Source organism: Gallus gallus, chromosome 3 (genome assembly GCF_016699485.2).
Source record: "Gallus gallus isolate bGalGal1 chromosome 3, bGalGal1.mat.broiler.GRCg7b, whole genome shotgun sequence".
Lineage (NCBI taxonomy): Eukaryota > Metazoa > Chordata > Aves > Galliformes > Phasianidae > Gallus > Gallus gallus.
Window position 1 is genome coordinate 26,641,310 of NC_052534.1, and position 14,979 is coordinate 26,656,288.

The 14,979-nt window shown below is 41.9% G+C and overlaps 1 protein-coding gene across 7 annotated transcripts in view; it reads left to right on the forward strand.

Annotated features, from left to right (window-relative positions):
* Positions 1-14,979, forward strand: part of TTC7A (tetratricopeptide repeat domain 7A) — a 162,061-nt gene that overhangs the window by 12,864 nt on the left and 134,218 nt on the right. For all 7 annotated transcript variants that reach the window (XM_015283703.4, NM_001396803.1, NM_001396804.1 and 4 more), the window contains 3 exons: positions 4,298-4,428; positions 5,107-5,228; positions 12,830-12,908. In XM_015283703.4, coding sequence (XP_015139189.1) covers positions 4,298-4,428; positions 5,107-5,228; positions 12,830-12,908 — 332 coding nt within the window. The remainder of the gene's footprint in view (positions 1-4,297; positions 4,429-5,106; positions 5,229-12,829; positions 12,909-14,979) is intronic.

Genomic DNA, 14,979 nt, shown 5'->3' on the forward strand with positions numbered 1-14,979 from the left:
AATAAGGATGTGTGATCAGAAAGTATGGAGACTGCTTTGTTGTCGTTTAAAGTCCAGGTTCAAAGATCTGCTGGGGAGCTGTAGAGCAACCTGCCTGCAGGCGTCACATCTTGATATGTTCAGAAAAGCAGATGTCCTTGGATTGAGGTGGCAGACTTCTACGTTGCAGGGAGGCGTGCAGAGCCGAGGTGGAACTGGTCAGGAGGAGGTGACTGAAGTGGCTTCACAGATCGGTGCTTGCCACCTCCTGGCTACACGTGCTCAATCAGGAAGTTTTCCTGGTTTTAGAGGTCAGCTACAGCTGTAGTTGCAAGTCTAAGCAGATAGTGGGTGTGCAGCTGCTGTGCCATGGTTCACACCCTGGCTTACCTTGGGACAAATTATTTATGTTTCTGTAGTAACACCATTGCGTGTCCTCAGCTTAGCAGCTCACTGGCTTCTGGCCAGGGTAGCCTGTCTGTGCGGCTGTGAGAATAGGTGTGCCTTTAGTTGCAGGCTGGGACTGATGCTTTTGGCAGAGTTATAAGTCCACCCTAAGCTCTTGTTTGAGTTCCTATCGATGTGCTTGACACAGTCATAATACCAGGCTACATGGAAGCCTGTGTTAGAATGAAAATGATGAGAACTGTGAGTAGACTGATATATCCCTCCTAGTTAATAGGAGTGATGCTGCTATTCGAGGAACTAGTTTATGAATTGAAAGAAAAGAAGCAAGCTACCTTAGCCTGCTCTTCTCCCTTTGTTGTGCAGTCTCCATCTATTCGCAGAGGCTTAAAGACCTGCCTGGGTAAAGCCCTGATGAGCCTGTGCTGACCATTCTTCAAGCAGCAAGTTGGACCATAAACCTCCCAGGACCCCATCCAACCTGAATTTTGCTGTGATCTCTGTTGCTGAGTATAAGCCCTTATGTCTGTTTGCACGTGTGTTTTCCAGTTCTTTTAATAGTGTCACTTCAGAGTGTTGGAAGCACATGGCATATTTTCTTCCTTTGGGAAGGACTGGGTGAGATGAAGCTGGAAATAACCCTTCCTAAAATGTCCTCATTCAGGTTTCCATGAATGAAAGCAGTGCATTTCAACTCCAGGAAGGAATTTCTTCAGTCTGTGACAACTCTTGTATGCCTTATGTTGTGTTTCTTTTCTGGCATAAATGCAAATTAGCTTCAGAATGGCAGAAGAACAAGCAAAAATTAGAGAGATAAAGAGCCAGAGATAATTTTTTGGGGAAATAAAGGAAGTGGATGGAAGCCTTTCCTTTGTTCAGGAAAGAAAAGTACTGCTTCTATACATAGAAAGCTGCTGCCTCTGCAGTAGGTAGAAAGAGTTTATTTTTTTATGAAAGATCTTTCTTCAACTTGAGCCAAATCCATTAGAAAATGGTGTCTTCTGTATGTAAAATATTTCTCTAAGATATATTTGTGTACGTTTGTTTATTTAAATCTGGGCATCTGATTCGTATGGGAAAAATCTTGGTTTAGGTGAGTTATAAATTGGTGTTGTCTTAAAGTAACTGGTTTTAAAAAATTCCTTAACCAGCTATCCAGAAAGCATGTAGCTTTATGCTTTACCCATAAGTTAATTCAATCTCAGCAGGAGCTGTGCTTTGCTAAGTCCATTGCGACAGTACAATGCACTTAGTGGTCTTCTGTTTCTTTTGGGGAATTGAGTTGAATTAAAAATGCATGGAATTCTGCAAAGGTTTTTCTTTGCTGATAACTGGGGAATGGAGGAGAGTTGGTGGAATTTGTGCTGTCAGGTCTGGTGGGTATTTAAACAGTGCTATCCACACACAGCTGTACCTCGAGCAAATCTGTAATTGTTGGGACTTTGCACTGTGAGAGCTTAACTGATGGCTGCAGAGTAGGGAATTTGTTTTGTCCTTTATTTTTTGTCTGCTGCATTTGCTGCCTGCCTGCTCTGATTTTTCTTCTTGTATTTCTGTGGTGAATCTGGTTCAGATTCTGCAAAAGATCTTACACTCCGATAGCATCGGGTCAGCACATACAGTATGAGCAGGAAGCGCTATGACTAATTTCACGTCATGTGGGTCATTATTCCTTCTTGCCCTTTGCAAGTGGGAAAATGTGTGCAGTGTAGCATACTGTCTTCTTTCAGTATGTTAGACATTGCTCTGTGGTTACTGTAGCAAGAAATCTTTTTGGAAATGTTGGTATCCCCATCCTTGTTCTGCCCCACCTCTGTTTTTGTGGCTGCGCAGACGGGTATGTTTGTTGTCACTTGGTGCTGGCAAAGGCTGCTTGCTTTCCTCCCCCGCATCAGAGCTTAAAGATAGCATCTCCTTGCAGTGGGCTGCAGCCTGTATGTAAATGGTTTTTGTCAGCCTGTTCTCTGTGTGACATCTCCCACGATAGCCGCCCCCACACAGACGGTGCTCGGGTGGCTCTTGCAGCACCCCGATCAGAGTGGTGACTCTGAAATGCAGCACTTTGTTGGATTTATTTTTGGTTAAGGTGGATGGCTCAAAATTTAGAGGTGAGTTGAGTCAGATCTGAGAGTAATATTTGTAAGTTGATGTAGCTTTACCACTGGATGTTTTCTCTTTCTATATTGAGTTAACATCCTCTTTTTTCCTCTCAGTATGTAGCAACAGAGTGAGGAGAAACTTTGAAATAGTAGGGAAAAAATCTTGACGTAAAGCCAGAGACTTCAAAAGTGGATTGGAGGACAAAATCTGTTGGATTTTTCCTGTGCAAGATGGATGTCAGTAATAAGGAGACAACACAGAATGGTTGTTAGTGATAAGCAGTAAGATAATTGTCCCTCAGGATTTTTGAAGGTGCAGGGTACTAGAGTGTGCTTCTCCTTGGTGGGTCCTGGGTGGATGTCCCATGGACCCCTGATTTGGGAAAGGGCAGTGGGGAGCCTCCTCCTGAACTCTCACATGTAGGGCTTCTTCTTCCACTGAAGTAACTGCTCGTGTTTCCTCAAAGGCAGAGCTTGAGACAGGGGAACTCCTAGCACAGTTACCAAGGGGACAAAATATAAACTTTGAATTTGAAAAATAAACAAAGCTAAGATCATCTAGGAGTCTTAGACTCCTCTACATTGATTGCTGCTACCACATTGTTCATCATGGGGTCTGGCTCCCCTTTGCCATCTCGCAGTGGTTTGCCATTGAGTCCTCAAGTGAGCTCTGCTGGGTGCCCAGGATTGTGTACAAGGAAGGTGTGGCTCCTGGTATGAGCTGCAGCTCTTCACATGGGGCAAATTCTTTTGGCATATGCTGTGGTGGTCCTCACTGCTTTCCTAGAGAGCCTGTCCAAACAGCTCATCCTTCAGATGTGTCAGGAAAGCTAGGAATTTGTGTTGCATATTACAAGTTTTTCATTAGTATTGGGGTGTTGTTATATGTAAAATTTCCTGGGAAATGTGTACTAAACAATTTGCAACCTGTGTGGACTACTGGGCATCTATGCAGTTGTTTGGTGTAAAAGGCTCAGGTTTCCAAGCAGTGCTGTGAGGGATGAGAATCTACATAGATCAGAATAAAATCAGTCTGCATATGCATAGCCTCTCCAAAGGGATTTAGGGAGATAAAGGATATAGTAGTGGGAGACCAGACAAGGACTGGATAGTAAGGGATTTTTGTGTAGGGACAGTAGCTATGGGTCTCTATTTATGTGCTCTATGTTTGTTAAAGGAGCTGGTTGATGATAATATTTCCATGGTACAAAAAACAAGTGTTTTTTTTCTTTTCTTCTCTTTGGAATACAGGGTGACTTTGTAGTTTTCTTGTGCTTTTCCAAGAACTCACTGTGTGTCCATGTGCAATTTGCAAGTGCTCAGACTTTCCACAAATGGCTTCAGATCTTCCAGTTCTATGTTGGTGTCTTTCTCCAAGTTTCTTCCTCAAAATCCCTTCTATTGAAAGCTTCACTTAGAATAGTGGATGCTGAGAAATTCTCAAATCCATTGCTAGGGCATTTCTGAAATAGCACTTACGTTGAAGCACTCAAAATCTATAGCCATCTTTGGAAATATAGGCCATAATTTCTCTGCTTGCTCATCCCTGACAGAGGATTTGTATGTTCGGTCTTCATAAAATGTTCGAAAGGTGCTGTAGAAGCATGCAGTGGTACCAGACATTAGAGCAGCATGACAGAGATGCCTTGCATGCGTAAGAATTTTGTTTTCCTGGGATCTTTTCATAAAAGCCACTAAAACTATGGGGAAATCTACATACGGAAAAACTGTGCTGTCAGCCAGTAAATAGAGGTATAGCATGGCTGTGTTGCTGTTAGTGGACTCCAGTTAACGAAGGTGCTGCTATTTTGCAGGTCTGTCTCTGGAGCGCTCAACCAACTCAATTGCCTCACGTGCTCGCCTGTGCGAAAGGGAGGAGGAAGTCATGACTTGCTTTGAAACCGCATGTGTCATCACTCAAGTGTACCTGCAGGAGCTTGAAAAGGTAAGAAATGTGTTCAGGGTGTTACCTGGTGACTTGAGTAGAACATCCAGGAATTTTGGCTGCAGAATGGTGGTGAAAATGTCAAGCAGTTATAGATCATAAAGAGAATGAGAACAAGTCTGAAGGAGCCAGGTGTCTTAGCATTTCTGCAGGCTGAGGTTTTCGGTATAAGCAGTTGCAAAACAGCTGTTTGTCTGGTCTCTGCCAGTTTCTTTTGAGAATGACATGTAGAAACCAGTTTTGCCGGCGGTAAAGTACTTCTGCCATCAAGACTCCTCGTAGTTTGTAACTCTTACAAATATTTGTCATGTTAAGCTAGGTATCCTCACTTAAACACTGTGGTTCTATTTCTATTCAAGGTGCTGACTACATTGGTCAGAGTAGTACTTCTGAAACCCTCAGTACTGATACGTAGCCTTCTGTTTTATTAAGAGTGGAAAGTAGCAGATGTTGATGTTTCAAAGCTCACATTGCACACAGAATATTTCACAGAACTCACTGTATAGTTTATTTTAAAGTTGTCTTTGGAACGTTTTTGGAATAGCTAATGAAGGTAGGTTTTCAAGTAACCTGAAGAGGAATCTGATGACAGAAGCTAACATTTAATTTTTGGTATCTTTTGAGGAAGTGGCTAGTTCAAAGAGTTGTGTGTAATCCTGCTGATTTCTTTCCTCACAGACCTTAAACAACACACATTCAAGGAGTATAAAGGGCAGCAACATGACATACTCTGAGTTTGAACTGTCCTACTTCCTGGAAGCAGCTCTACAGAGTGCCTACGTGACTCATTTAAAAAAGGGGTAGGTGGATGCAGATGTTCGTAAAAATAGATAATACTGCATGTTTCATCTCAGAACAGATGAGACTTATGTCTTCATGTGTTCTGTTGTGACTTCTTTTTGCTGCTGTTGACTTGCTTCAAGTTTTCTCATATCCTGCCCCTCCCACCCGCCTTTCCCTCTCATCCTAAGCCCAGACTCACAAGTAGGGTGGGGTTCGACTGTTTTATTGTCTTGACTCAGCTCTGTTCCCTGTGGAGATGAGAGGAGTCTGACCATAGAGAGCATGTGGAATGTAAATACTACTGAGTTCTTTTTGAATGTGCAGCCCCAAGGCCTGGTTTAGAGCTCAGTGAAGTCTTAAGGGTTGTCTCTTTTAGTTATTGAAGGTCTTGAATGTCTTGATCAAACCCCTGAATTTGTGTGGTTTAACAAGAAAGAATGCCCTCTTTCAAAGGCTGTCAGTGAGAGCACAGTGACCCCCTAATACAGGCAGTATCTTCAAATCTATTTAGCTGCTGGAGATACTGCCATGTGGGGAGAATGTCCTTTTACCATATGTAAACGATACTTGTAAGAGTTCATTCTTCCCCAGTCCTGTGTTTGCAGCAAAGTATCACTTTTGTTCTTAAGAAATCAGATACTGAATTTCTCACTATTCTGCAGAATATGATTGGTCAAAGTTTTGTAAACTTTCTTAAACCATCTTTGAAAGTATTTCATTTTTGTGCTTTTTATAATCTTCACCCCCAAAGATATTTTCTCTCCTTTTCTTCACTCCTTTTTCCTTCTCAACGAAATGGAGAAGAAAGAGAGAGAGAAAAATATGGAGAGACAGAAAAGAAAAAAAACAAGGAAAAAAATCACAGCAAAAATCAGTTTAAATTCTTCTGTAGAAAAAAAATACCATATTTTGATTCTGTTGTTGGAGGAAGGACTGCTTCTCTTCAGTTTGTTTTTTCTTTTTTCCCCCCCAGTAATGATTTAAATGCATCTATGAATATGCTTGATGTTCTCTATTGTTTTGTTTGTAGCCAGGATTAAAAGCCTTTATGTACAATGCAGTTGTACTTACTATAGCATGTCTATGCAGGGTGCCTTGAGGTAAGCCTTGTTTAACCCAAAGGCTTTATTCATAAAGACCAGGCATTGTGAAATGACCCCTTTAGTCAACTGCCTGCAAGTTTATTTGTAAGGAAGTACGAGGTTCCAAGTGCAGGATGTAGTCCCAATGATGCAGGATACATATGTGGTTTTCCCATGAGAGATGACGGTTGACCATCTGTAGCTCAAAGAGTGGGCTTTATTGGCCCTTTGCCACTTTGGTAGCAAACAAAAAGCTCAGGTCTTGCCAGTAAACTTATTAGCTATGTAATAAAATAAAATCTCATTTAGAACATATGGCACTGATGTCCTCTAGGCACCTTTTGAATAACAAACTCACTCATGTTCATTTATTCAGCAACATTTGAAATTCAATCTTCATCACTTCAATATATCCAGTGGGTTGTTTTAGCTATTACTGTGAGCCCTGGTTGCTCTCTTCCCACGTTATTATAATGACAGCCTTTTGAAAAAGGAAAAAAAAAACCCAACTCTACAGGAAAACAGTTGGGAATCAAAATACATGTGTGAATTAAGCACCACTTTGATTATATGCTGAATCGCTGCAATGGCAGCAAAATGTTCTCTGTAGCTGACTCCTGATGAAAAAACAGCCTCATTACTGCCGTGGAGCTGACATGTCTGTGACAAGAACAAAGCCCAATTCGTTTTGCACTTCTTCCAGTGCAAATCAGAAGCAAAAGCCAGGGAAATTAAAGGACCAGAGGGAGGAAAATGAGACAAGTGGGAATCCCGTTTGTCTCTGTGCCCCCTGCTTGTATATTAATGTGCAGTTTCTGCCACGAGAGGGCATAAACAGCATTGGGATATATCAAGGAAAAGGATGGGAGGGTGAGAAGGGAAGAGGCTTTTACAGATATTTCGTGCTAGGTCCGAGGAGGTGCCATGCCCATCCCCTGGGCACTTGAGTACAAAACAGCACTTGGTTTCCTATAGGGGAGCTGATGTCTCCCTCAGTGGATGAGCTGGAAAAGGAGTGGTAATGTCCTTTGTTCTGCTGGCAACCTCTTGGAGCATGATCAGGGATCACAAAGTCATACAATGGCTGGGTTGGAAGCGACCTTAAGGATCATCTAGATCCAACCTCCCTGTCATTGGCAGGGTTGCCACCCAGTGTGTCAGATTCGGTCAGGGGCCATCCTACTTAGCCTTGGTACCTCCAGGAATAGGGCACCCACAGCTTCTCTGGGTATCCCGTGCCAGTCCCTCTGCACTCTGAGTAAAAAAAGTTAATTTAATGATCCTTATGGTCCCTTCCAACCCAGACCTTTTTAGGACACCGTGATGTGACTCCTGTGTACAACTCTAGACAGCTCTCTGAGGGGACAGCTGCCTCTGGAGAGCAAATAACGCAGGAGGCAGTGATGTTCTTTCCCTTTTTAGTGCAGGATGAAAAGAAGGCACCTCCCTCACTCACATGCACCCATGCAAAACAAAGGTGTGTGCTGCTAAGGAGCAAGCTGTGAGGACCAGCAACTCCTACAGCTGTGGCAGTCCTTCTCCCTGTTAATAGATGTTAACTAAAAAATAATGTGTTGCTGAAAGCGCATCTCCTGCAGTTGCAAATTGTGTGAAGTAACAGTTACTTCTGTGTGACTCTTCTAATGGTATTCGAAGTATGTACGGAGTAGCAAAGGCAAAGGAAATGAGAATGTCAAGGCGTTCCAGAGGAAGTGGATGGTTTTGGAAGCTCTAGGTGCTTCTGAAAAGAATGGTTTTCTGCACAGTAAGTATTAAGCACTTAGTAAAAATCAGATTTCCTTATGATCCCTCAAGCTAGGGACCTGAGTTACTTTGGAAAGCCCTTATGAAATTGCCTGCTAGGGAAAGCTTATGCAGTTCTTTCTTTTTCTCTCCCCCTTCATTTTTGCAGAGCCCTCAGTTCCATTTTTTTTTAAATGTTATAGGCTTCTGTTGCAAGGGCACTTGGAAAGAGTAACTTCATGTATGTGTTAGTGTATTGGTAGAATCTAACAAACATTTTGCCAGAATATTAATCTTTTCCTGAGGAATTTGTGTGGGCTTGCTTGCCATTTATCCCTTCTTCAGTCCTCCCAGTCTAGCACCTAATAAAGGAAACGTAGGACACTGCAGCTATTAATTCACAGGTGAGTCTTACTGCCTACTAGAGGAACCTATGAGCTGCTCTGCAACCAATGGCTCTTACTTTATTATGTTGGCCCACACTGTCACAGATGGGTGCTGGTGGTACAGCAGTAGTGGTTGAACCTTCTCACCAATATCCCATAACGTGTTGTTGCTGTGTGCCAGATGGCAGCAGAGGGGCAGCCTGACACAATGGTATCTGACATGGAAGTATGTCTGAAACAAAAGCGTGTCACTGAATTCCTCCATGCAGAAAAAATGGCACCTACTGACATTCATTAATGCTTGCTGAATGTTTGTGGAGACCAGACAGTGGGTCTGAGCACAGTGGGGTGGTGGGCGGTGCGTTTCAGCAGTGGTGACAGTGACAGTGGGTCACCTCTGCTGGTGCAGATTTTTATGAGTGTGGCGTGCAGACTCTTACTCACTGCTGACCAAACACAAAAAAGGGTGATTTGTAGCTGAGAGTATGCTTTATCAAGTAGTGTCATTGTGTTCTTGGTGTTGGTTGTCGTTTCCATGGAAATAAATATGAGACATTGCCTTTGGAGCAACCAAGGTAGGTAAGTGCTAAGCTTTTTTCTTTAGTTGCTTGGTTAGTTTGGGGTTTGGCACTGTGGTTTGTTTGTTTTGGTGGGTTTTTGAGTCTAGCTTGTTTGACAGGTTGACACTGGGAAACACTAATGTGCTTTGTTGTAGTTAGTTGTCTTGTATCTTTCATAAGAATCTGAGTTCTAGTTCTTTGAGTACTTTTTATGCCTGTGTATGAGCAGCTGTTTAAGGAGAGAGTATGAATTCTTAGAAAGCTGGGAGAGATATAGAAAAAGCTGCAGAGTGGCCATGGTATTGCTGCTGTTTGTGTGCTTTCCCCTGGAGAAGTGACTCTGCAAACTGCCATGTAGCCATCTTCAGATAATCTCTTCCATTTCTTAGTGGCTGTTTTCACAGTCATTAAATGGGGATAAGAACGTGATCTTTTGGGTTCCACTTTGGCTCACTATCTGTATTTTTTTTTTCAATGATTTTGCACAGAAAACAATGTATTTGTCAAGTTTCTTGCCTTAAAGTTTTGTGTGGTGTTAACTAAATAATGTGACATAAATACGATATGACTATTTCCACTCATAGTCTGGTAATTACCCTATATTAATGAGGGTACTTCTACCAAAAAAAAAAAAAAAAACCAAGCAAACCCAAAACAGTCCACAAAGAACAAAAAAACACGGCAGCAAAAAACAACAACAAAAAAAACAACCCCAAAAAATGCACAGATTTTCATTCCATGCTGGACTGAGTCATTACTCAACGTGCTCTCAGTTGCTGTTTGCTCTGATGATTTTCTGCGTTCCTCTTTATTAAATTAGCTATACTTGAATTCTAAACCACATTTCATCATGGCTTTTTAAATATCTCTTTTGCCACCTTTGTGGCTAAAACCACAGCAGATCATTTAATGGCCAGGTGCTGTTTCCTTCTGGTTTCCCTTTTATTTATTTGTTTATTTCTGTGGCATCTTAGCAGTGCAGTAGGGGCTACAGAACCTTTCAGCTCATTTAATTTCCATGATCTAATGTTGACTTACGATGCCTTGACTTGAACCAACAGTACCTGGGATTTCCAAGTACTCTGTTGAAGTCACAATGTGCTCAAGGTAGCTTAGTTCCTGATCTAGACAAGATCAAGTGGATTTGCCATGGATTGCCAAAGGTTATGGTTACATCCTCATCCACTCATCTGCATATGCTTATTGCTGTTCGAAGACCTACTCTTCTTTTTTGTATTCTCCAGGTTCTATTTTCAAAAATCCCATAATGTGCGTGCTCTATATATGAAAGGCATCTGTTAACAGAGCTGCAAGTTAGTTATTGTTATCAGTTGTACTCATGCTTAAAGTGAAGTGTGTGCTTCTTGGCCTTCCAGTGCCTTGGAGCACTGAGTGGAAAGGGGAGCTCCTGCAGTGAGGTGGATTTGCCAGCTGCTGGCAGGTGTGCTCTGTCTCCCGTGACTTCTCAATAACGTTCAATAACGTTCAGAACATAAAAGCTGCCAGAGCAAAGCCTCAGTCCTGTAGAACTGGTATTGCTGTCAGATGCTTTGCATGTTTCAGAGTTAGGAGCTCGGAGCCTGGAGAAGCTGACCACTGTGTGCCTGTCTGGCCACGGTAGGTGCAGGCTGCCTCTTGCAGCTGCCTGCTGTGTGCTGCTACCCCTGTGAAGGTGCTTTTGGTGTTTGTCTTGTGGTCTGTATTCAGCCCCAGAGATTAATGGAAGGACAGCAACTTCCCATTTTTTCTTTCATTTGCCTCAGGTTCATACTTCTTACTCTTCCTTTCCCCATCAGTTCAGAACAAGATGGTCCTCCTGTGAGGCATCGACATAGTTAATAGCCTTGTCTAAAAGCTGGAAGGGAAATGGTGCTCGAAGTTTCTGAGAAGAAAACTGTCTCTCTTTTTAGCACATTCCTCTAGGTTTTCAGTCTCTAAATAAAAGCCAAATGTGGAATTAATTGGCTTTGCAAATGATCACTACTCTCCTTTCTGTTGCTAGTGAATGGAATTCATTGATGCTTTTAAGATAAATACCATTATCATAACAAGAAATCTAAATGTATGCATTCTTGAAAATGTCATGGAAATGTCATGTACAGCCTTTTTCTTCCGAGCCTCTTAAGGAGCCCAAGGAAGCACAGGAATGGCCTGTATTTAAGTAACTGAGGGGAGCAATTGGGCACGTGCTTTCAGTTCAACTGGGGGAATGCCTTTTTGATTCTTCAGCATTAAATAGCTTGTGTCTGATTCTGTTGGCTTTGGTGTGACTGCTCATATGTGAACATCACCATGTACCTAATTGCTTTCCTTAGTTTAAGATCCAGAACTGCATGTATGTGTGAGTATTCTTCCCTGAACCCACAGAATGCATCAGGTATCTTGGCTCTCTATTTGGAACCTTTGCTGAAGCTTTGATGTCCAGCTTACAAAAACTTTCTCAAGGAAGTTTTCCATGAAAAGCTGAGACAATCTTTACTTAGGGGAGAATGGAAAGGGAAAAAAAGAAATGGCATCTGCTAGAACTTGCATTGTTTTTTCCTCTTGCCTCTTTGCATGTCTGTAGATCACCCACAACTGGGTAATTTTCAGAAGCCTTTTCTCCAAGTTTAAAACTTGACAATTAAACTTGGTTAGAAGGAAGGCCACACACATTTGCATTGTGTGATTTGATGACTGTAGGCCTTAGGGTGGCATTTCACGTAGCCAAGACTTAAGACAAACAGCATCAACTTACTTTTTTTTTTCCCAGAAAATATTTTGCAATGTTTCTTGAAATGCTCACCATTGATTTTAGAGCACAAGAAGATTTGCTGTGCATGAAAGTAGGCACAGACACCATCTGTATAATTACCTTCAAAATTTGAACAGATTCACAGAGGTGGTTGTTACGGTGTGTGGCTTTTTAACAAAACTAAGATGCTGCCTGCACAGATTTTCCTGGAAGAGGTTGAAGTGGCAATTTAATATACCAGAACTACTGCTGTCTGAATGTCTTTAATTCAGAGCAGCATTGCTCCTTTTCTGCTGGCTTGTATTTCTTTGTGTAGCTTCCACCTTTCGGTGAAAGTGAGCTCAACTATTTTGTAGTTACTGTGGTGGTAGGGCCACGTCCTTAACCTGGAGCTTACAGGCTTCACGTGTGCTAATTGATTTGTCCAGTGTTTAATTGTTCCTCTCTCCATCTCTTTCAGCACTCAGGCACGTGGTTAAGATACCATTTGGCAACTAGGCTGGTTTAATTGCTCATGGTGTATGCATAGTAGTGTGATTATATTTTTTTTCAACCTAGCCCTCTTTCACTGGAGGTTAAGCTGGGCTTGCAGTCAGCTACTCAATTTAGCTGCTTGACAGTAAACTCTTTAAACCACTGTAATTTCATTACGTGCCTGGACCACCAGACACAAGATGCTTAAGCACCACCTAAAAGTCATCGTCATTTAAGAGAATCACGTAAGCTCAGTATAATTCATACCAGTCCAATCTGAGTGTGTGAAGAGGAGATGTGGATGCTTATAAGAAGAAGCATCTGCTTTATAAATATGAACTATGAAAAGCTTCCAAATGTCCCCTCTGTTCCTCAAATGTGAATGTGATCTTCTCTGAGGAAGCCATCTGGAGCAGGCATGCTACAGTCACTGCCTCGCTCGGTGCCATTGTCCTCTGCCTCAGAGTGACTCGTCTCAGTGCCGCACACTCGGTGCGAGGGGTTCCTTTCTTGGCTTACATGCATGTCATGTTTGTTGCCCAGCTTTGGTGCACCATCAAAATATTTCCTCTCAAATGTGCTGGTTTGCTTTTGCTTTTTGTTTTACCGTGGTTTTTTCCTTTTCTGCCTTCCCCTTAGAAATATTGTGAAGGGAGTGAGGAGTCTGCGAGAAGTATTACGGACTGTGGAAACAAAAGCTACTCAGACCTTCAAAATGGTAAGGGGAATGAATGGGAGAAGGGAAGGTGGGCGTAATGTGCTCTGCAGGAACTCTGTTTCTTAACCATTGCAGTAGGACAAAAAATATTCTTCACTTGATTGCTTGGAATTCGTTGTTTGTTTTATTACTTCTGGGAGTGATATTTCTAGTGATGTACTTCATTCAAAGTGCTATCCAATCGAAACCTCTGAGCCCTCAGATCTGGACATATGGGTTACTTTTCTCTCACTCTCTCCTTTTTCTTTTTTTTTTTCCTCTCAGTACTTTTTTTGTCTGTGGTATAAATAGGAATAGGAATGAATTTAGTTTGACAGTGCTGTTCCTTGTTTTCTTTCTCTCTCTTGTCAGTGTGTGCATGCACAACTTTTCAGATTTGCATGTAGCAGCATTAAGTACTGGCTCTTGCAACGAATAAACAGGGCTTTTTTTAGACTAAAGCGCTTCTGTGTTCCTCATATGAAACTCCCTTTGATACAGTGTAGTGCAGAGCGATTGTTATTTTTTGTTATCATTCCATGTCTTGTTAATCTTGAGCGCTTCTGATGAAGAAGTCATGCAGAAAGTTATGTGCCTCATTAACTGGGTAGTTTAACTTAGATAGCTCTTTTCTACCTCCACTTTAAGAAATCTTGTCGTGAAGTTACTCAGGATGTGATGAAATCAGCAGCATGGAGAATAGCAGTCTTGAATGTGAATGAAAACTGCAGCCTTAGAAGCATTGCACTGATATGGCTAAACTTCTTTTTTGTTTTGTTCAGCTTTCTCTGTGTTTTGCTTAACATTTTGAAGATGGAAAGCACTGGGTTCCAGTGAATGGGGCTGATCTACGTGTGTCTTGCTCACGTACAAATGCAGAGCTGAAATGAAACCGAAAACAGAAAGGGTTATCCTGAGTGCCTTTTTGCCTGGGTTTCTCACATTTGTCTATTTTGGAGCTTCTGTTCTAGAAATGAATCTTCTTGTTGCCTTGGGATTGCCTTCCATGCGTAGTCGAGAATGCGGATGCACACCAAAGTTTTTGCACTGAATTAGGAATGGTGACTTAATTGTCACACTCAAATGGTCACATCCTTTCCCAGAGTGAGATCAGGACCCGGGGGATTTTTTTTGCTCATCTGTTTTATCACTATGCTGACATGAATGTAACCATCTGCTGTTCTTATACCGTGACAGAATGTGGTACTCAAATGCTCCTGTCCCAGTGCAACTGGGGAGAGCTATACAACACCCTTGGGGAAGAATGTTATTCCGTAAGGGGAAATTTGAAGATGTCCATCCAGTAGTTTTTCCTGGGATTTCCATTTTACTGGAAGTTGTGCTTTCATTTTCTTGTTTAGTTTTGAAGAGCTGTCAAGAGGGCAAAGGGAAGAATGTGCTTAATTAAACAAATTTTTCATGCATGAGAATGAAACACACAATTTTCTTTTTCCCAATTTGTGGGATCACAGTGTTCTGTAAGCATAATGATGCTTTTTTTAGCCAAAGGCAGTAATAACATAAATCACAGTCTTGGCCTGTTCTGGTTTGTTTGGTCTTATTCAAAACAAGAGTGAAGCTAATTTACACAGCTACTGTACTGTATGTTAAAATCAAAGAAACTGCAAGTATGTGGTTCTTGCCTTTTGAAAGGCTTATCACAAACTGTACTCCTTCTTTTGTGTGAAACAGTAAAGATCTTTCTGTTGCTGGCATAATACTCTTCCCTCCACTCTAAGACCGTAGGAAAAAATACAGGAGAGTTGGCTCCTCGGGGTAAAACTGACTAAATAATTACACACTGAGACAAAAAATGATACTGGCTAATGTTGCAGTGCCCTCAGCCATTTTGCCTATGGTTGCTTGCTATAAAAAGCATGGAAAAGCTTAGTTAGAAACAGAAGGCTTTCTGTAGGTTGTCAGTAGGAGTGTGGGGAAGGTCTCAGGGTCTCTAGGGAGTTGTATGTGACAATATTTCTTTAAGGCACTGCTATACATCCAAATCAGTTTGCCATTTGCTAGATACAGCTATGAAACCTGCCTTTATCTGATGCTGAAGGAACAGTGTGTGCTAGTGTGGCTGCATTTAGAC